Below are 26,138 nucleotides of genomic sequence, written 5' to 3' on the forward strand. Positions count from 1 at the left end.
TCAAGCAGAATTACTGAGCCAGGTAACAGACATGATTTGGAAGTATCCAGGAAAATATTCAAGATGGCACATACATGTCTTAAACAATGGAATTTTGTCTCAATCTTTGCTGTAAAAAAAAAAAAAAAAATGTCATATATATAAATGTTGAGAGCCACAGCCTAAGGGGCCCCAGCAAACTTCCAGCTGCCAGCTGATGATTGGCTCATAGCGGCCCCAGCAACTTCTAGCTGCTCTTTGGTGATGCTCATTGGGCTGTTTCCCCGCCCTTTCAGACCACGGAGCTGCTCATTGGGGGACTTTTTTTTGGCTCTGCCCACACGACCCAGCCAATCAGCCTCAAGAGGAGGAGGAGTGTGGGAGGTTGAGAGGCTTGTGGGAAGCCGGTGGTGGCAGTTGGGCTCTGAAGGTTTTCCTGAGGAGCTGTGTGGTTTGGTGTGTGTGTTCTAAAAATAAAGTTGGTTTCTTTTGACAAGTGGCTCCTGAATTGTGCCCAGCCAGACTGTGGCATTTAAAGGTCAAAAAATTCTTTCTCTCTATATATATTCTATCAAAGTGATTATTCTTCACACCACTTGACTCCAGTAATTAATTCCAGTACTTCCAAAGTTACTTCTCTAGGTCTGTTCTTTCGGCTATAGTCCAGGATTCTACATCTTCAATTGTTTTCAAGGTAATTCTGACAGAATTGTGGTAGCCAGGCTTTGAGACGGCCCCCAATTACTTTTGCCTTCTAATATTCACACCCCTGGAGGTTATTCCTCTCTCTCTCTTTTTTAATTTTTTTTTTTTTTAGTTGTAGATGGACATGATACCTTTATTTTATTTTTATGTGGTGCTAAGGATCAAACCTAGGGCCTTACACATGGGAGATGAGTACTCAACCACTGAGCCCCAACCCAAGCCCTAATATTTCCCTCTTATAACTGAATAGAAATGACCTCTGTAATTTTTAGGACACAACAGAAATAATGATATGCTCCTTCAAATAATTGTACCCTTGCCTAGACTTTGCTTTTGGTGCTGGAAATTAAACCCAGGACCTTGGCACATGCTAAGCACATGCTCTGCTACTGAAGTCAACTACATTAGCTCCATAGTTATGAGCTATGCCCCTCCACCCCAATATTTTGACTGCAATCTTATGAAAGAATCTCAGTAAACCTACCCAGCTAAGTCACCTTGCTATTCTTGATTCACTGTAACAATATAAGATAATGAGTATTTGAATATTTACTTCTGTGCCAAGCTGTTACATTCTTCTGTGATCTGTTATGCAATAGTAGACAAGATTATAATACAGTGATCTATCACATGAAAGTTAATAGATGAAAAGTAGACTCCTCATCTTCTCATGATTGCCAGCAATAATAGTCTAGAGCAAACACTGGCTCTTCAGAGACAGATATGAACTCCAATTTTATTCCTCACTCATTTGGTATATAATTTTGAGTAAAATTACTTATCCTGAATCTTAGTTCTGTCAGCAAAATGAAACTATTTTCATTTATTTCATAATAATCCTTGAAGTAAGGGATGACCTTACTTCAAGGATTATTATTATAGATGCTTTTTTTGGTACCAGGGATTGAACCGAGAGGTACTTAACCACTGAGTCACATCCCCAGCCTGTTTTTGTTTTTTTTTTTTTTTTTCCCCATTGAGACAAGGTCTCGATAATTTTCTCAGGGCCTTGTTAAGTTGCTGAAGCTGCCTTTGAATTTACAATCCTCATGCCTCAGCCTCCCAAGCTGCTGGGATTACACGTGTGCACCACTGCAAACAGCTTCAAAGGTTATTATAGAGAAATTCACAAAGACAGAATATAGAACAGTAGTTACCAGGGTCCAGGATTATGGAGAAATGGGAGTTACTGCTTAGTGAATATAGTTTTAATTAGGGATGATGAAGATTTCTGCAGCTAAAAGTTATATATGCACAATAATGTGAATGTATTTTTCAATTTTTTTTAGTTGTTGATGGACCTTTATTTTATTCATTTATTTATATGTGGTGCTGAGAATCAAACCCAGTGCTTCACAAATGGTAGGCAAGTGCTCTACCACCGAGCCACAACCCCAGCCCCAATGTGAATGTATATAATGTGAATGTACACTGTACTATACAATTAAAAGCAACCAAAATGGAAAATGTAATGTTATATAAATCTTACATTATTTTTTTAAACAAAAGTTTGTTGTGGCTTCCCTGCCAAAAAGGGCTGTTATGGAGATGAAATGAGGCAACATGTAAAGCACCAGTGCACTGCCCAAAACTTGGAAGATGGTTCAAATATGTTAATATCCTTTCTTTTTTTAAGGTCATGTCCTATGCTGGCTGCAACTGTTGACTAGCTTCTGCATAATCTGTTGTATTTTAAAAGCTAACAATGAAAGGTCCATTTAGCTATTCCACAGTGATGAGGTATTGAACTTTTAGATCCATGTACTCTAGCACTGTAGATTTTTTTTAACTTAAGTGACTCCTCCACAATTTCCTAGCTGGATGAGATTTGATCCACTGCCCAAATCAGATTAAAGGTTTCTCCTCATAGCCTAATCAGACAAGCAGAGAGGTGGGCATTGAATACTATTTAAAGTAATTATTTTCCTTTCCTATTTAGCTCCCACTGGAACAGGGGTGCTTGAGATCTAACCTAGGTCTTTGAACATGGCAGGAAAGCAATGTACCACTGAAGAACACTCCCAGCCCTTAGCCTACCTTCTTATTCTTAATAATGTCCCAGAACTTTAACCCTATCTCTTCAGTCTTTAACCTATTCTGTCCTATCAATACCACCTACAAAAAACTTAAATGTAGTACACAGTAGGTAATTATATAAGAATATATTATAATGTTAATTATTGTAAATATAAGCTTGAGATTATGATTTCTAATTTAATGCTCCTGTGTCAATTTGGTTGAAATATTCACAGAACTGAAAACTTGGGACTTAAAAATAGGTCAAATTTTTACACACACATATACAAATACACTCCCCACAGCTTTTACTCCTCTTTTCAAAGGTTATCCCATTTGATAATTAGTTTAAAATATAAAAAATTGCCATTTCTGTAAGTCTACGATTTCAAGAATTAGAACAGGAGTTGCCTGTTTTTCTTAAAGGGCCAGATAGTAAAAATCTCAGGCTTTGTGGGCCATATAATCTCTACTGCAGCTACTCAGCTTTGCTACTGTAGCTCAAAGGTAGCCACAGATATTCCATGATGAGTACAGCCAAAACTTACTTTATGACTTACACCAAACTTTAAGGAAAGGGAAATCTGAATTTTATCATATCACTTTTTTTTCTTTTTTTCCCAACCATTTTAAAATATAAAAATCATTCTTTGTCCACAGACCATACAAAAACACACATGGGCTCAGTTAATCCCTGAGTTAGAAGCTGATAACTGAAGAAGACATAAATAAAACACTGATTAATAGAGATCTTCTTAAAGTGGTTACAGGAAGATAACTTTTATAGCTTTTAAGTAATCTATATATATAACATATTTATGACTTTGTAGTTTGTAGAGTAGAGAATTCATTTTTAGGAAATTCTTAGATACATAAGATACATAAGTTGCTTTTGCTATATTAGTTACTTAAAAGTTGTTACTTCTACAAAGGAAAGGGCAGGAATATTTCCACTTGCATTTATTTTTATGCCCTTATATTACCGAACAGCAACTAATTGTTCATTTTCTATTTGAAATAAAAATTACAAAACATTGGATCACTTTTGGAAAGCATGACTGGAGATATAGTTAGAATAGTTTCCCTGTTTTACTTTTCCCAGATCACATACTATAGATCATCACCTAAATAAGTAACTTATTAGGTACATACGGAATGTTGGAAAGATGCAGAGTGGCTGATGGTGGAAAGATATTCTGGAAATTCTTAGAGCCAGGCTTTTTAAAGCGATGCAAAGGGCTATTGCTGAAATCCTTAGTCAGACCTTGGTCTTCTTGTCCCTCTCGAGGAAGCTGAACTGACTGGTGTTTGGACAATGTAGCACGAAGCACTTTTCCATAAAGTCTCTGGCCACTTAAATGGTTCATTGCTAGTGTACGGGAGAAAAGGGAAGTTTGAGTATTAAGTTAGACTCTCAGTAGTATGTCCTAAGTTATCATTTAGTCATTTAAAATTATAGTCAGTTTAAGTGTTAAAAGAGTTTTAAATCCAAAATATTTTAGGGAAATGTATTAAATAACCTCATTTTATTATAATGAAAGCATTTTTAAACAAAAAAAAAAAAAAAAAGGGACTACTTTCCAAGCAGAGTGCTAGGAAGTTTCAGAATGCCTGGAACATAGTAAATATTAATGAAATGGTTACTGAATATATTAGTTTTATCTAAAGCAAATAAATAAAGACTAGTGATGTTTTTCTTTTACTATTGTTATTTTTCCTTTTGTAGTGCTGGGGATAGAACCCAGGACCTTGGGCATGCTGAGCAACTAATAGCTGCTCTACCTGAGCTACATTCCCTAGCCCCTGAGTAGCAATATTTTAATAGCCCTTGTTACAGTATAGCCTTAGAAAGACACTTTCTTATACCATCATTTGGAAGTTTGCCTAAACTTTTGAGCCACTCAACTGTTAAAGAAAACTTAATTTAGAAGGAAAACAAAACCAAATAAAATGAAACAAAATGCCATGTTTATTAGTTTAAACTTAATGAAAGATCAAATAGATAAATGAACTTCAGAAAAAAAGAGTAATTCGTAATTCAGACAAAATATCTTTAAAACTTAAAGTATAAGCAAGTACAAATAAAATGAAGATATTACCACCAGCAAGTACTCTTATAATATTATATTTCTAATAGCTTTACATTTGTTTATACTGAAGGAAAATTCAAAGGTAGGTCATCGTCGTCATCATCATCATCACATTATTATTAATAATTAGTACCTAGCTGAGCTTGACTTGCATCTGCCATCTGAACCAAGGCATTTTCTTTCTTATTAAACATGATCTTCACTCTATGGACATCACCATATACTCCTAATTAGAACAAAGCAAAACAAAAACACTATTTAGTGTTTAATTAATTTTACTCTTTCATACATATTCACCCAAGTCCCAGATCTATTTATCTACTCAAGTTTTTCACTTGGATGTCCCATAAACACTTCAAATTTAATGCGTTCCAAACACGTTCATCCCCACTTAGCTCTCCCCATTTTCAGTGCTGAATAGCTGTGGATAAATGGTACCATCATGCACATAATTACTGTAGTCAGATACCTGGGAGTCATCTTTCTTTTTAATATTTATTTTTTAGTTTTAGGTGGACACTATATTTTTATTTTATTTTTATGTGATAATGAGGATCAAACCCAGTGCCTCATGCATACTAGGCGGGCACTCTACCACTGAGCCACAATTCCAGCTCAATGGGAGATATCCTTTAACATCTCCCTTTTCTTAAACCCTTACATCCAGTCTATTACTACTCACTAGCACCCACAGATTCTATGGCTTAAATCTCTCTTACATTTGTCCACTTCTCACAATCCTCACTATCATCATAGCTATCACCATTTCCCATGAGACTATGAGAACTACCACAATGGCCTCTTAATTCATCTCATTACACTCATTTTTTTTCTTAATAAGGAGTTTCCCAAAGTGGATTCCACATCCCAGAGAATGGAAAAAATGATTCATATATGGATGTGGGAAAAAAATAATTAATTTTTTTTGAGACTGGGTCTTGCTACATTGCCCCAGCTGGTCTGAAACCCATGAGGCTCAAACAATTCTTCCTCCTCAGCCTCCTGAGTAGCTGAGACTATAGGCATGCACTGCCACACCCTGTTTCAAAGTCCCGTTCCCCCCCCCCCCTACTGGGGATTGAACCCAGGGGTGCTCTTCCACTGTGACACATCCAACGCTTTTGTTTATTTTATTCTGAGATGGGGTCTTGCTAAATAGCTTAGGGCCTAAGTTATGAGGCTGGTCTTGAACTTGTGATCTTCCCACCCCAGCTCCTAAGTAGCTGATATTACAGGTGTGTAACACAGCACCTCGCCTCAAACTCTTATTTATACCAATCTATTTATATAAATCAACATGAAAAAAACTACATTTTATGAATTTCAATCTACAGATGAAATTAAAAAGTTCTGTGATATAAATAGCATTTTCTTATTTTTCTCCATCCAGTGTATTATATTACAGCTTATGCATAAAAGAGTATCATTATCATACTTTGCAATGCAATAAAAGAATGCCTACAAGGGATACAGAGGACAGATGGTTATCTTGTCAAGCACCTAAAGGCAACTGAAAACCTAGAAATGAACTGTACTTTTCAAATTTAAAACAGAGAAAAGCATTCCAAATTTGCTGCCCTTCTTGGCAATGACAAGTGGCTGAAGTAGATATTCTTTAAAAAACTAAACACACACAATTTGTTCTTCAAGGTATGGGTGATTTTTTAAAAATAATTTTTTTAAATATTTATTTTTAGTTATAACAATAGTGCTTGAGGACGAACCCAGTGCCTCATGCATGGTAGGCAAGCATTCTACCTCTGAGCCACAACCCTAGCCCAAGTTTTTTTTTTTTTTTTTTTTTTAATATTTTTGTTTAGTTGTTGTCGGATCTTTATTTTATTTATATGCAGGGCTGAGAATCAAACCCAGTGCCTCACACATGGCAGGCAAGTGCTCTACCACTGAGCTACAACCCCAGTCCAAGTAAGTTTACTTTTAAAGAGTCATATGAAGATGTATTATTACCTTCCATGATTTTATTATTGAAAATTACCTAAATTTGCATTATTAAAAAATTTTACAGTGACTGCAAATGAGCATACAATTTTCTTTCTCTCTTACTTTTGTATGAGGTTTTCTAAGTAAGGAAGGAAAAGTTCTAAATTGGACTGTGATGATGGCTGCATAACCATGTATTTACTTAAAAAAAAACAACGAAAGCAGGTAAATTGTATGGTTGTAAATTATACCTAAAAAATGCTGTTAAAAAAAAAACACCCTATCAATGCTCAGAGAATTTAGAAACAAACTTTTCTATCTTGTTAAGAAAAAAATCTTACAAATGAAGAATATCATAGTAGCAACCCAGTTTTTTAACACACTTAAAATAACTTTTAATTCAAGCTGTACTGATTTTTTAACATATATATTTTTTAGTTATAGACAGACACATTACCTTTTTTTATTATTTATTTTTATATGGTGCTGAGGATTGAACCCAGTGCCTCACACGTGCAAAGCGCACACTCTACCACTAAGCTACAACCCCAGCCCCACAAGATGTACTGATTTAACAGGAAAAAGATAAAGCACAAAAAAGTAGAAAAAACTTTCTAGATGAAGTACAACAAACATTAGTGGATTAGATTGAAAAACTAGTACAGTAACTAATAAAGTACATCAACAATGAAACAGTTCTATTTAGATTGCTTGTTTTATCCTTGGAATAATGAGCCAAAATGAAAAACAAAATATTTCTTATCCAAAATAAAGCATACTAAATTGTATTCCTCACTACATATTATTTTTTTTCTTTTTTTTTTATTGGTTGTTCAAAACATTACAAAGCTCCTGACATATCATATTCATACATTAGATTCAAGTGGGTTATGAACTCCCATTTTTACCCCGTATACAGATTGCAGAATCACATCGGTTACACATCCACATTTTTACATAATGCCATATTAGTAACTGTTGTATTCTGCTACCTTTCATATTAATTCTTTAATGCAAAAAGATTTTGTCATTAAGAAAACTTCTTAAAATAGTAAGTATTATTCATTTTGTTGCTCTCATATTTCTATGCTTGTGTACTTACGCTATATATAATGAGCACAGTAAAAGAAGCAATTTATAAATACTTTAATCCTCCATAAACAGGCATGCTTAACTTTCTTTTTAAGTTAAGCAAGAGGGGAAAACTTTTAGAAAGTATAGAGGCGATCTTTAAAACATGACTCTCATTAAGACACTCTGTTGTATAAAAACTATTTAATGCCTTCATATTCCTCATAGGGAACCAAACTCCTTCATATAGCCTACAAACCTCTTCATCATCTTGTCCTTATGCATCTGCCCAGCTTCAATATCTTTCTTTCTTATAATCTTCATTAGGATTTCTTCTCTTCCATGTACTAGGAAATCTCACCCACTACTAGTATCTGAAAAGACATTTACTCTCCTCACTTCTGCCTGGCTAACCCATTCTCATTTTTCCTAAGTCAGCTTAACTATCATTTCTACTGAATCCCTGGGCTAGGTTAGGTCTCTCTATTTTATGCACCCATTTACAACCATTATCACCCCTATTATAAAACTTTACTGTAATTACTTAAGTCTTATTCACTGCTCTACCCTCAGTGTCAAGTACACTACTTGGCATAATCAAGAAATATTATTAAATGAATCAAATGTACTCAATTCATATCTATAGGTAACATTAAAAACAATAAAAATGAACTTACCAAATAGAATAAAAAGCCCATGTGGTGTGATAAGCTGTTTAAAAAGGATAATACAAAATATTAAGTCTTAACTAAATAATTTAAGTAAAATTTTAAAATAATTATAATGTAATAAAGAGTTGATTTTGCTTAAAGTATTATTTTATATGCTTCTCTATATACTCATAATGAACAAACTTAAGCATTTTGGGGGGATGGGGAAGTATAAACACAGGGCCTCAGACATGCGAGGCAAGTACTAAGATACAGCCTTAGCCCTTTTTATTTTTGTTTTAAAACAAGGTCTTTCTAAATTGCCCAGGCTGTCCTTGAACTTGTGATTCTCTTGCCTTCGATTTCCAAGTAGCATGCATAGCCAACCAAACTTAAAAACCATTTTGATCTAAATACAATTCTAGCTCAGAAGTCACTATATCTCCTTTTTTTTTTTTTTTGGCGCTTGTGGGGGTAGGTGGGTGTGTGTGAGAGCACCAGGAACTAAATTCAAGGGCACTTGACCAGTGAACCACATCTCCAACACTTTTTTTTTTTTTGTATTTTATTTAGAGACAAGGTCTCACTGAGTTGCTTAGCACCTTGCTTCTCATGAGGCTGGCTTTGAACTCTTGATCCCCGCATGCCTGGCTACTACTACATCTCTTCTTGAAAGACTACTTATAGGGGCTGGGGATATAGCTCAGTTGGTAGAGTGCTTGCCCTGCATGCAACAAGGCCCTGGGTTTGATCCCCAGCACCACAAAAAAAAAAAAAAAAAAAAAAAAGACTATTTACATACAATACTTCTCAACTCACATCAGGATTGAGATTGGTGACAAGTAGAACAGAATTTCCTGGTATACCACTTGCTCCAGGAATGGCCATCCTTCCAGTGACAGCAGAGGAGGTGAGGGTGAGAGGACCAAGAGCTCCAGGAACAGCTGGGACTGATAGACCTTTGAAAAACACAAAAAGCATTTTATACTCTATAGTTATCTGAAGAACTAAACAGTTAATATAATAAACTATATAATGAAGTAAATTTATGAAGCAAATTCTGTAAATAAATGAAATAAATAAATGAAGACAAAAGCAAACATGGAAGAAAGTGTGTCAAGCTACCCATAAAGAATATATCAAAGGCCCGTTTTCTGCCCCATAGAGTCTGTCTGGCAGATGAGTCCCTTATTTGTTGAAACCATTTACTCAGTACTTTACCATACTTGACAGAGTAACTGAAATCACTGGTCTTCAAAAAAAAGTTGTTAGATTTCTCAGAGGGTCAGTCTAGCAACTACAAGCACTCCTGCTATCCCAAAATAAATATATTCAAAAGCATCTTTCTAGTAAAAGCATGCAATTTTCACATTGACATCTACCATAAAATCAGGAAAGTATTTTTTAAAAGTCCTTCAGCAGAAGCCACAAAGAGGTGCTGGGTAGTTCTATATGCCAGTCTAAATTCTGTCACCTTATTAAGTTCTAAATAAATATTAACATAATAGATTTACAGAATTCAATATTCTTTTGTAGAATTTGTTTCAGAGCTCTCTACTCTCCTAGATATTCTGAAATCATTGAATGTTTTATAACACTGTAATACGGACATTATATTTGAACTAATTCTTTAATTTGTTGTTGTTGTTTTCTTTTGGTGGTTCTGGAATCAAACCCCGGAGCTTTGCGCATGCTAGGCAAATGCTTAACTATGGAGCTATAACCCCAGCCCAATTTGCTGATTTTTAAAAAACATATATTTTAGTTGTAGTTGGACACGATACCTTTATTTTATGTGGTGCTGAGGATTGAACCCAGTGCCTCACACATGCTAGGCAAGTGCTCCACCACTGAGCCACAACCCCAGCCCCAATTTGTTGATTCTTTAAGCTCAATATTCTTTATAACAGTCTGACCACTAGTTTATTAAAACTGTGCAATTAAATTGCAATATATTTCACATTCAGCCTATTCCTCTTGAGAATCTAAGGTCTTTACTACCATTATCCATACTGACTATGCAACTAGATTCTCAGGTTGATTGCTTTTTCATGAAATCCACACAGAAAAACCCTTTCTCCATTCCCTCCAATTCATTACTGCAACGTTTGCTACTGTCTCTATTATGTATTAGCTAAGAGTACAGCTTACTGTGTGTGTATTATATACCACACTGTAAAAGTCTTAAGTCAGAAACCCTTTCTTTAACCACTTTTTATCTTTCCTAAATATCTACTACTGCATTTTATATGCAAAGCGTCTCTAAAAGAAATACCTAAAAGGAGGGAAAACACATTGCTGCTTCCAAATGTTTATTAATTAAGCTTTGGGGAGCTTCAAATAAATAAAAACTATGTTTTCAACAAATTATGTAGAACAGTCACTTAGATAAACTTAAAACTCAACTTCATATCACTCCTTTTTTTTTTTGTTAACTCTATCCTCTCCATTAGAGAGACAATAGTTCAAAATCCCAGATTTAGAATATTAGGGTATAAATTTAAAATATAGCTACATTCATGAATTAGCTGGAATATGGAAATATGATGTATAAAATTGGCTTTATGGCATGCCATTTCCCTAAATTACCAACTTCAGTGTTTTCTTTTCAGAGATAAAACCATACAGCATTTTTTCCTTTTCCTTAAGTTGTGATCAAATTCATTTTGTTTACCATTTATAAAAGAATGGGAGTCATTATCAAAGTACTAATCAACTTCCATTTCTTAATTATTTCCATTAACGAAAGAGAAAAAAAAAATCCTTTGAAATAAATAACATGCATAACCTTCCATGGTAATCCTCCAAGTCCCTCAACGAGGGCTGAGGATTTAGTTCAGAGGTAGAGAGCACTTGCCTAGCGCATGCAAGGCCCTGGATTCAATCCCTAGCCCTGCGAAAAAAATAAAAAGCAGAAAGGAAAAAACAAAACAAAACACTAAGTGCATCAGTAAAAAGAGATTTCTCAAATTGAAGAGTAAATATTTATTAAATAAAATATTTACTGAGTGTATACTGTGTATTCAGTGCCTTCAAAGGAACTGAAAACACAAAGTTCAGGTCTATTCAACACATAATCAATAAGCCTATTGTTAATGACCTAAGCAGCTCATACATTTTATGTAATAATTTGATTAAAAATCATTTAATGTAGCCAACCTATAGTTGCCTGTGCAAATGGAAAGTATAAGTGATGCAGAACATATAATGGAATGAGTGAAATTCAAATTGAAGCCAGAGAAAATTACTTATAAATAGGAGGAAGCTGTGTACCATACAGTCACTTCTGTGCTTGATATGCCTAATGCTTTTTTTTTTCCCCCCTGGTACCGAGGATTGAACCCAGGGGTGCTTAAGCACTTAACCACATCCCCAGCCCCTTTTTATATTTTATTTAGAAACAGGGTCTGGCTAAATTGCTTAGGGCCTCACTAAACTGCTAAGATTGACTGTGAATTTGCCATCCTCTTGCCACCGCCTCCTAAGCCACCGGGATTATGGGGCAGGTGCTGCCACGCCCAGATGCCCAATGCTTTTATTCTACATTCTTCAAAATTTTCATTTTTCATCTTGCTAAGTTCCTGGAAAATCATTTGAAAATTATTTCAAAATCAACTTTAAAAGATTCACCTGTAGCTTGAGGAAATCCAATGGCTGGGGCAAATCCAGCAGCCCCTGCATATGGTGAAGAGATTATACCTGGTGCACCTAGTGAGGAAGAAAGAGAAGCTAAAATAAATATATTACCTTCTATGAATATGCTAACCAAAGCAACATAAAATGAGTACATTAGAGTTTATTACAGAAAAAGAAAAATATTACAGAATAAATATTTGTTCAACAGGTGATCTTTAAGGTATAAGAGCCTCTGCCATTTTGGGTGGCCTAACCACTTTCAGCTGGGTTCAATGATCAAGTGTATAGTTTAGCTGTTCATTAAGTCTTGACTAGGCTGAGATTTCTGGTCCTTATTTAGAGCATTTTTTTTTCTGTATGAATAGTCATCAAATACTCATTAAAATGTACTCTTATCTGTGGTGCATTGTGATGACATAAAGAGGTATGAGATTAAATCCTTGTCTGAGAGGCTTACAAAATGTAAGTATGAATTACAGGAAATTAATATGATGAGGGTCATATAGTGGTGTAAATGGAATGTACCACAAGTGGACTAAGGAGTCACAAGGGATTCACGACGATCAGTTAGAGTAACTGAAAAGCATAATGCTTGGTGTGTACCGGATGATAAAATAAATACTGATCTTCTCTTTCCTCTAAGAAGTCCAGTGACTGTGTATCATCAACAAAAAACCGGAGATAATTCCAATGAATAAGTCAGCTCTTGCAGAAAAATAGTGAATGTGGTTTGGAATATGTAAAATTTGATGTGGTAATAAGATATTTAAATGGAAATGCTCACAAGGGGAAAACTCAGAGTAATTATCACAAGCAAACACACAGATTTGTAATCATCTGTGTTGAAATAGATGTGAACACCGTACAAATCAGAGCTCCACTAAAAAAAGCCAAAGAGAAAAACAGAAGAGAGCCCAAAACACAGCCTGAGAGTATTAGTACACTTCAGCAGAAGGAAGAGGAATATTCTACAGAAAAGAAAAAGAGAAGAGCCCAAGAAATAGGGGGGAAAAAGGTAGTGAATTATACAGTACCTCAGGATCTAGTTTTAAAAGGGGAAAGGAGGATCTACAATAAAATTCACACAGAGTAAGTAAAAAAGGTGTAATTGTTTTAGAAAATATACATTGCAAAAAGTCAAAGGGAGAGTTTTGGATTGTTTAATGACAAGAAGATGAACATATTTATAAGCATAAATATTCAGGCTATATTTTCCAGAGGAGTTAAAAGCTCATATAATTTCACTCTCTTTACTAGAGAACTGTTTAACTTAAATATGTAGATGTAATTTAGCATCATTCAAGAAAATGTAGATCTGCAAGGACAGAACCAGCAGAGATAAAGTACAAAAAACAGACTGATAAAATACAGGAGACTGAAATACACCCAACAAACATGATTGATTGATTGATTTATACATACATACATACATACTGCTGAGGAATCACTGAACAAAGCAGATATGAATCTCTGTCCTTGCTAAACTTAGACACAAGCAGGCTCAAGATCATCAATAAAAATGATTCATTCATTCATTCATTAATATATTTGTACATTAAAGGAAGATTTAATAAGTCTTCAAAATAAAGCCTGCAGACCCATCTCCATAATCCCATTGACTGGGGAGACTGAGGCAGAAAGTTCAAAAGTTTAAGGGCAGCCTGGGCAACTTAGACCCTGGCTCAAAAAGTAAAATTTTAAAAAGGGCTGGAGATATAGTTCAGTAGAACAGTGTTTGCTTAGCACGTGTGAAACCCTGGGTTCAATAACCACAACCAGAAAAGAAAAAAGGAAAAGCATGCATTTCTTTGTAATTCACACCCTGGGTTCAATAACCACAACCAGAAAAGAAAAAAGGAAAAGCATGCATTTCTTTGTAATTATGTCATATGTTTCTGCAAAAAATAAAGGCAGAAATGACATGTGCCACAGAAGCTTTAAAAGGCATTTAAAGTTACACCAGCTCTCTTATTCTTTACGCTCTGCCACAAGAACATCAAAACACCTTCCGAAAGGCCCTATATCACAAGAGGGAGGAGTGCTGTGAAAGCTGATTCACAGCTGCTGCTGAGGCACTTTAGAAAAATGTTAATTGCCATAAAGTGCTGATGAGGGCCAGTCTTCAAGCACAGCCAAGTGGCTAATACAGATGTCTATGGGGAGTGAAGCAGAATGCTAGCCATTAAGTATTAGAGAAATAAGGAAAAAATTTGACATAACGATCACAGAACATTTAATACACATCAATTAAAAAAAAAAACTGGCAAGCAAATATCTAAACTAAATTTTGAATCATTTCCCAGCATAACATGATTAATAGGAATATTTGTTTAATTTTGACAAAAGGATGATTTATAAAAAGTTTTTATGAATTTATACTCCTCAAATGAGCAAAAACAGAAACATTTTAGAAAAGTAACCTGTTAAACAATAATATTATTTTATGAGAAGATAATGCAAACCTTTAAAAAATGGTTTACAATTTGAATGACTATTAGAAATAGATATTTTACATTTGGAAATGTATCACCATGACAGCAATCAAGGCAATTTAAATTAAAAGAGGATTACATTTCACCTATGAAATCAGTTTATCACATAATTTATAATAGCAAAATTCTAAAGAAACTAGTTTAATATTCCAACTGGAGAATGATTAAATAAATTATGAGTTACTAGACAAAATATAAGACCATTTAGTATTAAGAGTATGCACTATAAAAATAACATAACTACATTAAAATTTTTGCTCAACTCAAAGAAATGCTAATTATTCTGATTTGATTATTACACATAAGTGTATTGGATTTTCACATTGTACTCCATAAATATGGACACAGTGTTAATTTTACAAAGGACTATGTAGTAGATAATACTACTGTATAGATATTAATTTCCTCATTTTTATAACTGGTATTTTTTTTCAATATTTATTTTTTAGTTGTAATTTTATTTATTTTTATGTGGTGCCAAGGATCAAACTCAGGGCCTTGCACATGTTAGCCAAGTGCTTTATCGCTGAAACATAACCCCAGCCCCGATAACCGGTATTTAGGTAAGAATGTTTTTGAGTCAGAAATGGTGACACATGCCCGTAATCCCAGTGACTCAGGAGGCTGAAACAGGAAGATTATAAGTTTGAGGCCAATGTGGGTCAATTTTGGGAGACACTGTCTCAAAATAATAAAGTATATTATGGAGATGTAGCTCAGTGGTAGAGCACTACTCAGTTCAATCCCCAGCACCACCAAAAGGAGAAAAGAATGTTTTTGTTCTTAATAAATATGCAATGAAAATACATTCTGCTGTCCTGTAACAAATTAGAAAAAGTAAAATAAATATATAAAAAATAAATAAATAAGCAAGCAAGCAATAGGTATTTAGAAGAAAAGAGCATCATGCCTGCAACTTACTTTCAAATGGTTTGGATAGGGAAAATAAATAAAAACAAATAAATCAGAGAGATGATAAAGTAAATGTGGTATGATGCTAACAATTGTGGAATCTGAATGAAGGAGTTCTTAGTGCTATTCTTGCAGCTTAAGTTAATTCAACACAAAGTTACTAAGATACTAAATATTTTAGAACATAAGTATGTATATTTATAGCCTCAGAATAACAAAAAATTTCTTAAATAAGACCCCAAAAAGGGGTTGGGGCTGGGACTCGGTGGTAGAGCGCTCTCCTAGCATTCGTGAGGCACTGGGTTCGATCCCCAGAGCTACATAAAAACAAAATAATAAAATTAAGATATTGTGCCAACCTATAACTAAAAAAATAAATGTTAAAGAGCCAAAAAAGAACAACAATAAAGGAAATAATATACAAACCTAACTGCATAAATCAGTAAGCCTAAACCCAGAGAAACTATAATATATAATCTACAAATGACAGGTATCTGGAATACATGAAGAATTCCTACCAATAAATAAGAAAAAACTAAAATAAGAAACCAAACACAAAAACAGACAAAAGAATCAAAATTAAAAGAGAGGATGGCAAATAAACAAAAATAGTTCAACTTCCCTGGAAGCAGGAAAATGCAAATGAAACTACAACGATAGGTATTATTTTACACACACCAGAATAGTAAAAATTAAAACACCCCATAATGCAGGTATATAGGGTAGGATCCTTTAAAAAAAAATATGGTGCTATGTAATAAAACTGAAAAAAATACACTCTGTATGACTCAATAATTTATTGCAGAAGCATGTTCTCTAGAAAAAAATTCTTGTCCAGAAGACACAAGAATGTTTATAGTAGCATTATTCACAATAAACTCAAATTAAAAATAACGCAAGTATCTATCAGTAATAAAGTGGATTAACAAACTCTGGTACATTTATCCAGTGGGACAATATACATTTGACTATACTGAGAATGAATGAGCCATAGTTCCATGTATGAATATGGATGAATCACAAATGCCTAATGTGAAAGAAATAAGTCACAAAAGAAAAACAGCATGATTCCACTTATGTAAAATTCTAAATATAGGTTAAAAAAAATTAGGGGCCAGGGTTATGGTTCAGCGGTAGAGCGCTTGCCTCGTACGTGCAAGGCACTGGGTTTGATCCTCAGCACCACATATAAATAAATAAATAAATATTAAGATAAAAAATTAAAGTAGCATTTAGGGCTACATAATAAAAGTACTAAAAAGAAAAACAGAAAAGAAAAAGAACAGTCATTATATTGGGGGTTGTGGTTATCTTGAGGCAGGCAGAGTAGGAAAACAATCCATGAAGAAGGGTGCAGGAATGATCGTCAGTACACATACATGTTTTCTTTCTTTCTTTTTTGTTTTTAACTTTCTACAGTTGTAGATGGACAGAATGCCTCCATTCTATTTGTTTGCTTTTACGCGGTGCTAAGGACTGAACCCAGTGCCTCTCATGCGCTAGGCAAGCACTCTGCCACTGAACCCCAGTCCCAGCTCCCATGTTTTATTTCTTAACCTGGTAGTCACAGCATGGGTATTTTAAAATACATTTACTTGAGGGTGCATGGGGGCAGGAAAAATGGTGGCATGAGATGGACATCATTACCCTAGGTACATGTATGACTGCACATGTGATGTGATGCTATATCGTGTACAACTAGAGAAATGAAAATTTGTGCTGCAATTGTGTACAATGAATCAAAATGCATTCTGCTGTCATATATACCTAATTAAAATAAATAAATTTTAAAAAGTGCTTTCAGAAAATGAAAATATAGTAAAATACATTTACTTGTTTTATAAGTTATTTTATAGGTATATGTCACTAAAAACAGGGACAGAACGCTTCTGACTCGGACCTAGAGACTTTTGACTGTATTGAGTCAAAAAGTTGTGCTGCAACCTTTAAAAGAGAACAGCCAGTGAGGAAGGCATAAAGTAGGGAGAATGTGGTATTGCAGAAGCTAAGAAAGGAGGGAATAGTGAACTGTGTCAAAAATTAGTGATAGGCAAAGAAGAGAAACTTTTACACAATATGTAAAACATATTTTTCTCTGATGAATCACTCAAGATGGAAATATTATTTTGCAACGACTAAAGATTTATTAATAACAATGAAAAAGAATGTGAATAGTGTTACTTTATATTCAGAAAGCAAAACTCTTAACCATATTTTCCAAATGTCCTACTCCCACAATACAGAACATTAATTACACCATAAGTATATATTTAATTATTAGAATAAACATGGTCCTGCATTTGATAGCCCAGTTTTGGCAAACATGAATTTGCCCTAACTACAATCATTTGTTATTAAAATGGTAATGACAAAGACCTTTGGTTCTGCCAAATCAGGCACATACATATCAAAAACAAAGTTTATACTTAAGTTATAGAATGTTTTCTAGAAAACTATAGGCAACTAATTGGTTGTTCTTTAATTCTTTAATTTTCTCACCTACAAAAGAAGATGGATTAAATACTACTTAAGGTCTCAATTAGTGATATTGCTTGTATTTTTATTAATGAAAAATCCAATACCACATAAACTTAAAGATAGAAGTTTTTTAAAAAAACAAAACACAATACCTTTATTTATTTGTATGTGGTGCTGAGGATAGAACCCAGTGCCTCACACATACTAGGCGAGCGCTTTACCTCTGAGCCCAACTCCAGCCCAAGATGTAAGTTCTAATGTTTAAAAATACAAGATAAATTCTCTTCTTTGAATACAGGAAAAACATATGATTAGTTAAGGCCACTGATTTAAAGTATCACTATTTAAAAAGAAAAAATAATTTTCAAGAGCACTTATGGCAAAATTGTGCTGACTATAAATCAATTTAATTTTTAAGAATCAATTAGAAGTAAATAGTTGTGTAACTTATGAGTAATACCAATGTTAGAAAATAAATTTGTAATTCAATTTGAGACATCTACTTGTTTTGACAAATAACAGAACTTTCTAATATTAAAGAGTTAATGAGGGGCTTAGGCTGTGGCTCAGTGGTAGAGCGCTTGCCTAGCATGTGTGAGGCCCTGGGTTTGAATCTCGGTACCACATATAAATAAATTAATAAAATAAAGGTCCATACATCTAAAAAAATAAAATAAAAAAGAGTTAATGAAGGACTGGGATTGTGGCCAGCAGTATAGTGCTTGCCTAGAACATGCAAGGCCCTGGGTTCTTTCCTCAGTACCACATAAAAATAAATAAATAAGGAGCTGGGGATATGGCTCAACAGGCATGAGGCACTGGGTTCGATCCTCAGCACTGCATAAAAATATAAATAAAGATATTGTGTCCACCTAAAGCTTAAATAAATAGACAGATACAGGTATTGTGTCCAACTACAACTAAAAATTAAATATTTTTTAAAAAATAGATTTAATGAATGGTCACATTTGTTCCAAGATTCTTGCTTTCCTTTAGAAATTCTGAAAAAAAAAAAAAGAAGGCTAACTTAACAGATTAATAAATGAAACTTCAGAAAACTTGCTATGTGGCCCAAAAAGGAACTACTCACCAAAAGCAGCAGCCATAGGGGGTTCAAGAGATGGCTGGCCATCACCAGTAGGAAGATCTAAGCGAGTGAAGTCTCTGCTTTTGTCATTATTATATTTCACATTAAGGCTGGTGAGCTTGGAGAAGTCAATACGCAGAGTGCAGCATGCATTATATATATTCTGGCCATCCAGAGCCTAAAGCACGTGAGAAAGGGACTGATGTTTTTGCAAGACAATACCACTGATGAATCAAATAACCTCTACTGTGACAAAGAGTGGTAATCAGGTATAAAGCAGAGAGCAATGGAAGAACTAGGTTTACTTTCATCCCTGTCACTATGAATCTAAGGGAGAAAAAAAGATGCTGAGCCTCAATATATATTTGTATAAAGAAAGTAACATCCGGGGCTGGGGATGTGGCTCAAGCGGTAGCGCGCTCGCCTGGCATGCGTGCGGCCCGGGTTCAATCCTCAGCACCACATACAAACAAAGATGTTGTGTCAGCCGAAAACTAAAAAATAAATATTAAAAAATTCTCTCTCTCTCTCTCTTAAAAAAAAAAAAAAAGAAAATAACATCCATCTTATCTATGGTAGGAGCTAACAAAAGAGAAGAAATATAAAGGCTTGGGAAACTACTGTACATTAATATAGAAATACTAAGCTGCTACTACGTCAACTCTGCCTACAACAAACTCTAAACATGATAAACATAAATGAGTGTTTAGAGATATTCCTATTTCACATTTCACCTTAATTATTTTACTATAATTTATATAGATTAAGATGAAACAAAGCCTTTGTAATTTGTATTTATCAGAAACATAATACACAGAATATTATCTACCACTTATTCTTTTGTGAATTTATCCTGTAATACTTTAACAATGAGCTGAGGAAAATTTGGAGTCAATTGTTATCAAAAATCAGTAATCCCTCCCTTTGCAAGAATAAAATCTTACCAACAGAATAACTGTCACTGCTTGTGATTTTTGTGATTTCTATAACTTGAATTTATAAAAACAGATACCAGAAACCAAAAGCACATACAAATGAAACAAATACATTAAAAGCTCTGATTTACAATAAAAGTAATTAACAAAAGTCATTGTGCTATTAAAATGGTACAAAATAATATATGCAAGAAGGCTATCTTCCTAATTGAGGGCTAGACAGTGCATGATATACAAAAGAACTATAAGCCTTAGTCTCTAGTCTCTAATTCGAGCAGAAATTAGAAATGATTCAGGAACAGAAGACAGAATAGCATTGGAGATAGATCTCAACAGACGTATGTAATATAAGCAAATTAATGTGAAATTTGTTATATTATCAAGTTAAGTATCTGTGTACTTTAAAAAAGCATGAATTGACAACAGCATAATTCTTGAGACAATGTTTTCACCAATTTAGAGCTCAACAGAAATGAATGCTGAAAATTTTTCAAAAGTAGTGAAATCAATTTTAGCTGATTTAATAGGACCGTACAAAGGGCAAAAACCTATTCTCTTAGATTACATCAGGAGTACTGTGCTCAAATTCTAAACATAACAAACAGCAAAGAGTCTCAAGAGTCCTGAGGGGCAAACTAGAGATTTGAAACCATTTCTATGAGGAAAATAATAATTTTTAACTAGGGGAGGGAACACATGCGATTATATGGTTAAAAAAATTAAAATGGTAGATATTATTTTATATATTTTATCACTATTTTAAAAATCACACACAGTAAACTAGAAGAGAGAACACATGATGGTTTCCTTTAGAAAGTGATTAATTATTGAAAAATGAAAAATAATCATAATTACCGTTTTGGCATAATGTGCATTCACTGGGTCAGCATACTGAAGCAAGGCTTGAAATTGATTATTCTTTGTAAAGGTGATAATCTTCAAGACTGTTCCAAATTTAGAAAATATCTGGAAACAAGTTCATATTAGTTAAGTCTAAGGAAAATATTAAACTAATGTACCTTTATAAATACAATCTGGCTCATGAATCCCCTTTTTAAATGAAAATAATTTTCTCTTTTATTAAAACTGTTGGTATACAACCCTCGCCCCGAAAAAAGCCAAACCTAAAATGTTAATGTTTCAATACCCATTCATGTCTTGGAAGAATACCTTGCACACAACAAAACTCAAAACATGTAATCTACTTCATAACATGTATAAATGATAAATAGTAAAACAGAAGGTGACAACAGAAGTCGAGAGTATAATGATGTTACAAAAGCACATTTCACCCTGGGAATCAGCATATACTTCTGGAGAATTTGTTTTTTTTTTTTAAACTTGTAATCTTAAAAACAAAATTTATTTTTATTGGCATATTATAAATAATAGTGGGATTCATTATGCCATATTCATACACACACATAATTTGACGAATCTCATTTACCAGTACCATCCCTTTTCCTCCTCTCTTCCCTACTTCTGATCCACTTATTCAACTCTACTGATCCCCCTTGTATTATTATTTTAATACATTATAAATATATATAAGTGAAATTCATTATAGTATGTTCATACATAGACACATGCATAATTTGGTAGATTTCATTGTCCATGCCTTCTGCTCCTCCCTTCTTCTTGATCCCCTTCCTCTTACTCTGTTGTTCTCCTTTTTATTTTGAGGAGATCCCTTTTTTTTTAATTCCCCTTTTTCCCTTTCTCTATATTCCATGGGAGAGCAAATATTTAACTTTTTGAGACTAGACTAGTTCACTTAGCTTCTTCAGTTCCATTCATTTACCAGAAAATGACATAATTTCATTCTTCTTATGGCTGAGTAAAACTCCATTGTGTATATATACACCACATTTTCTTTATCCAATCTGTTGAAGATTGGTTTCTTAACATGGCTATTGTGAACCGCACTGCTATAAACACTGGTATGCATGTATAATTATAGTATGCAGATTTTAGTTCTTTTGGATAAATACTGTTATGGTTTAGGTATCTCCCAAAAGCTCGTTGTGGGACAATGGAAGAAATTTTAAGGGTAAAGTGATTGGGCTTTGAGAGTTTTTTTTATGTGGTGCTGAGGATTGAACCCAGCGCCCCGCGAATGCCAGGCAAGCACGCTACAGCTTGAGTCATATCCCCGGCCCTTTGAGAGTTTTAACCAAATCAGCAAAATGATCCCCTAAAAGAGATTAACTGGTAGTGACTGTAGACAGGTAGCTGTGGCTGAAGAAGGTGGGTCACAGGGGTTATATATTTCGGGGCTGATGAGCCGAGTTCTCTCTGCATTCTGATGTGATTTTCCTCTGTAACACCCTTCTGCCATGATGTTCTGCTTCACCTCCAGCTCTGCAGAATGGAGCCAGCTGTCTATGGACAGAGACCTCTGAAATTGTGAGCCCCAAATAAGATTTTCCTCCCCTAAAATTGTTCTTGTCAGGTCTTTTGGTCACAGTGGTGAAACAGCTGATTAAAATAAATACCAAGGAGTGGGACAGCTGGGTTACGTGGAAGTTCCATTCCTAGTCTTTTGAGGAATCTCAAATCTTTCCAAAGCAGTTGTATTAATTTGTAATTCTACCAACAATGTACCCTTTCCTCCTCATCCTTGTTCTGGAAGGTTTTATAGCCAGAAAACTTACAGGTTATTCTATATCAAATATTCATAGGGTACTATTCTAAGCACTGGAAAGATAGCAGTGAAGACTATAAAAAAATAAACAAATATTATGATGTCTAGTCATACAAAAATGTTACAAATAAAAATAGAAAAGGGGAAGGGCGAGTCTGAACCATCATGCAAGTTGGGATAGTGCAAAAATGGTCAAAGAAGATCTTGCTTAAGTGTCTTCTGAGAAATGGAATAAATAAGTCTTCCTGACAGATTCCTACTTATCAAGTTCTTACAAAACTTGTTCTACCACAGTAGCACTGAGTCATGGTTATTGTTACTATTGTCTCATTATAAAAGTTTATCTAGGTAGCATAAAACATTTTGTTTTCCTTTGTTAATCCATTTTAAAACTAGATCTTAATGAATAAGAAATTTGTCTTTCTGCCTGTGTGAATAAAAAGGTTAACCATTTCCTATGCTAATAAGATTTTGCCATTACTAAGTATTATGTATAAGTGTGCTGAATAAGCAATTAGTCCTGCTTTAACAAACAAATAAAAAATAAACTGGACTACCTCAAAATTTTGGGCATCAAAGGACACAATCAACAGAGTGAAAAAGCAACCCAAAGAATGGGATATAACATTTTGCAAACCCTATTTCTGACAACACTCAAGATATATAAAGAATTCCTACAACAAAAAAGAAATCCAATTTAAAAATGAGCATAGGATTAAATAGACATTTCTCCAAAGAAGATCAAATGACCAATAAGTAAAGAAAAGATTGACGATCACTAACTACTAAGGAAATGCAAATTAAAATGACATGAGATAGCTGGGCACAAAGGCACACACCTGTAATTTCAGCTACTCAGGAGGCAGAGCAAGGAAGATTGCAAGTTCAAGGCCAGCCTCAGCAACTCATAAAAACTGTCTCAAAATAAAGTTAAAAAGGAAGGGAATGGAGGGCTAAGGATGTAGCTCAATGGTATAGCACCCAGTTTCAATCTCCAGTACTACAAACACACATGCACATACCATATCACTCACACCCTGTAGGATAATGTGTGTGTATCCATAAAATAATGAAGTGTTAGGGGAGGATGTGGAGAAAATGAAATCTTGTAAGCTGTAGGAGGGAATGTCAAATGTTGCAGCCACTATGGAAACAATATGGCAGTTCCTAAAAAAATTAAAAATGACCATGTGAATCAGCAATTATACTTCTAGGTATACACCCAAATAATTGAAAGCAGGGACTGAAAGAGACACTGGTACACCCAAACTCAGAGTAGCATCATTCAAAATAGTCAAAAGGAAGAAAAAAAATCAAGTGTCCATTAACAGATGAATGGATAAACAAAAGGTGATGCACACACAGAGGAATATTATTAATTCTTAAAAAGGAAAAACATTCTGATAGATGCTACAACATCTTCAAGACATTATGCTAAGTGAAATATGTAGTCAAAAAGACAAGTACTGCATGATTCTACTTATATGAGAAACACAGAATAGTCAAATTCATATAGAAAGTGAAATGTTGCTTGTCAGGAACTGGAAAGAGTAAAAAATGGTGAGTTATTGTTTAATGGGTACAGGAGTTTCAGTATGAAAAGATGAAAAAACATTGGGGAAACATAGTGTTCGGTGATGGCTGCAAAAAAATGTTGTGTTAGCTTCTCATTACTGTGACCAAAATACTCAACATGAATAAGTTAAAGGATAGTTATTAACAAATTAAAGGAGATTTACTTTGACCCACAGTTACAGAGGTTTCAGTCCATGAACATCTGGCTCATTACTTTGGGCCTTAGATGAGATCAAACATCATAGCAGAAGGGCATGGCAGAGGAAAGCTGCTCAGCTCACAGCAGCTAAAGACAGAGGGAAGGAGGGGCAGAGCGCAAGTGACATTCTTACAGGGCAGCAACTTAGTGAGATCCCTATCTCAAAATAAAGTTAAAACAAACAAACAAAAAAGGCCCCCAGTGATTTGCTTCCTCCAATTAGGTCTCATCTCCTACAGTTTCCATCACCTCCAAATAGTTCATTCAAATGAGTAATTCATCAGATCATGGATCCACTGATGAGTCTAGAGACCTCATGATCCAATCATTTCTTAAAAAGCTTGACCTTTTAACACTGCTAAATTGTGGAACAAGCCTTCAACACAGGAGGGTTTTGTTTGTACTAAGGATTGAATCCGGGGGTGCTGAACCACTGAGCCACGTCCCCAGCACTTTAGGATCTCTCTGAGTTGCTAAGGCTGGCTTTGAACTCACAATCCTCCGGCCTCAGCCTCCTGGGTTACTGGTATTACAGTTGTGCACCACCAGTCCTGGCAACACAGGAGTTTTTGCCAAACACTTCATATTCAAACAATATCGAAATGTGAATACACTTAATTCCACTGAACTGTTTACTCAAAAATGGTAGTTTTAGTTTAAAATGGGAAACTTTATGTAATATATATGTAATCACTTTTAGGAAGATATATATATATAAATAAAATACATGTATCAACTGAGGGTTTCCCCCCAATAAAAGAGCAACATTACAACTTGTTTTTTAAAATAAAAAAGGAAAAATGAATATAACAAGTGTCGAATCTCCCTCGTTTATATTGCAGCCAAGGTAGGGTCCTAAATTACAAACCAGATTATATATACCCCTGCTTAAAATCATTTACTATGGGGCTGGGGTTGTAGCTCAGAGGTAGAGCGCTCGCCTCCAACTCATGAGGCCCTAGGTTCGGTCCTCAGCACCACATAAAAAAATAAATAAATAAAAATAAAGATTAAAAAAAAAAACTTTACTATGTACTCATAAGCATTTGCCTTGGTATACCTCTTCAACCTGACATTTCTTATATCACAGAATTTACAAAAACAGTATCAATTGGCTATACTTCTCCAAGTATAGCAAGTGATTTCAGACTTCTATGCCAATACTTACGGATTTTCCCTTTTCCTAGAACTGAGTATAAAACCTAGTAAATCTTCATTTAAAAACAGTTCAGAAAGCAATGGAACCAGAAAATTGTTTCCCCCAAATCCCAACAAAGTTAATTCTCTAAGTATTATCCCCTTCTTGCTCTCATATAGTTATTTACCTTGTTGTTGTACTTATATTAAGTAAAATTCTTGGCATAAAAGAGTACAAAGGTAGGGGCTAGGGTTGTGGCTCAGTGGTACAGCACTCGCCTAGCACGCGTGAGGCCCTGGGTTTGATCCTCAGCAACACATATAAATAAATAAAGTAAACGTATTAAAACAAACAAAAAATACAGAATTCGGACTGGGGTTGTGGCTCAGTGGTAGAGTGCTTGCCTTGAACGTGTGAGGCACTGGGTTCAATCCTCAGCACCATATAAAAATAAACAAACAAAATAAAGGTATTGTGTACAACTACAACTAAAATATGTGTGTGTGTGTGTATATATATGAATATATATATTTTTTAAGAGTACAGACTAAAGTGCATCTTTTTTAAATTTGTGTAAAGTGTTTATTAAT

General features: G+C 34.5%; 1 protein-coding gene across 7 annotated transcripts in view; it reads right to left on the reverse strand.

Annotated features, from left to right (window-relative positions):
* Nucleotides 1-26,138, reverse strand: part of Ptbp3 (polypyrimidine tract binding protein 3) — a 97,264-nt gene that overhangs the window by 5,336 nt on the left and 65,790 nt on the right. For all 7 annotated transcript variants that reach the window (XM_027942982.3, XM_071600839.1, XM_027942978.3 and 4 more), the window contains 7 exons: nucleotides 20,848-20,958; nucleotides 19,061-19,235; nucleotides 12,083-12,160; nucleotides 9,272-9,411; nucleotides 8,480-8,513; nucleotides 4,924-5,016; nucleotides 3,853-4,069 (listed from right to left, as the gene is read on the reverse strand). In XM_027942982.3, coding sequence (XP_027798783.1) covers nucleotides 3,853-4,069; nucleotides 4,924-5,016; nucleotides 8,480-8,513; nucleotides 9,272-9,411; nucleotides 12,083-12,160; nucleotides 19,061-19,235; nucleotides 20,848-20,958 — 848 coding nt within the window. The remainder of the gene's footprint in view (nucleotides 1-3,852; nucleotides 4,070-4,923; nucleotides 5,017-8,479; nucleotides 8,514-9,271; nucleotides 9,412-12,082; nucleotides 12,161-19,060; nucleotides 19,236-20,847; nucleotides 20,959-26,138) is intronic.

This window comes from Marmota flaviventris, chromosome 13 (assembly GCF_047511675.1).
Source record: "Marmota flaviventris isolate mMarFla1 chromosome 13, mMarFla1.hap1, whole genome shotgun sequence".
In the NCBI taxonomy this organism is placed as follows: Eukaryota; Metazoa; Chordata; class Mammalia; order Rodentia; family Sciuridae; genus Marmota; species Marmota flaviventris.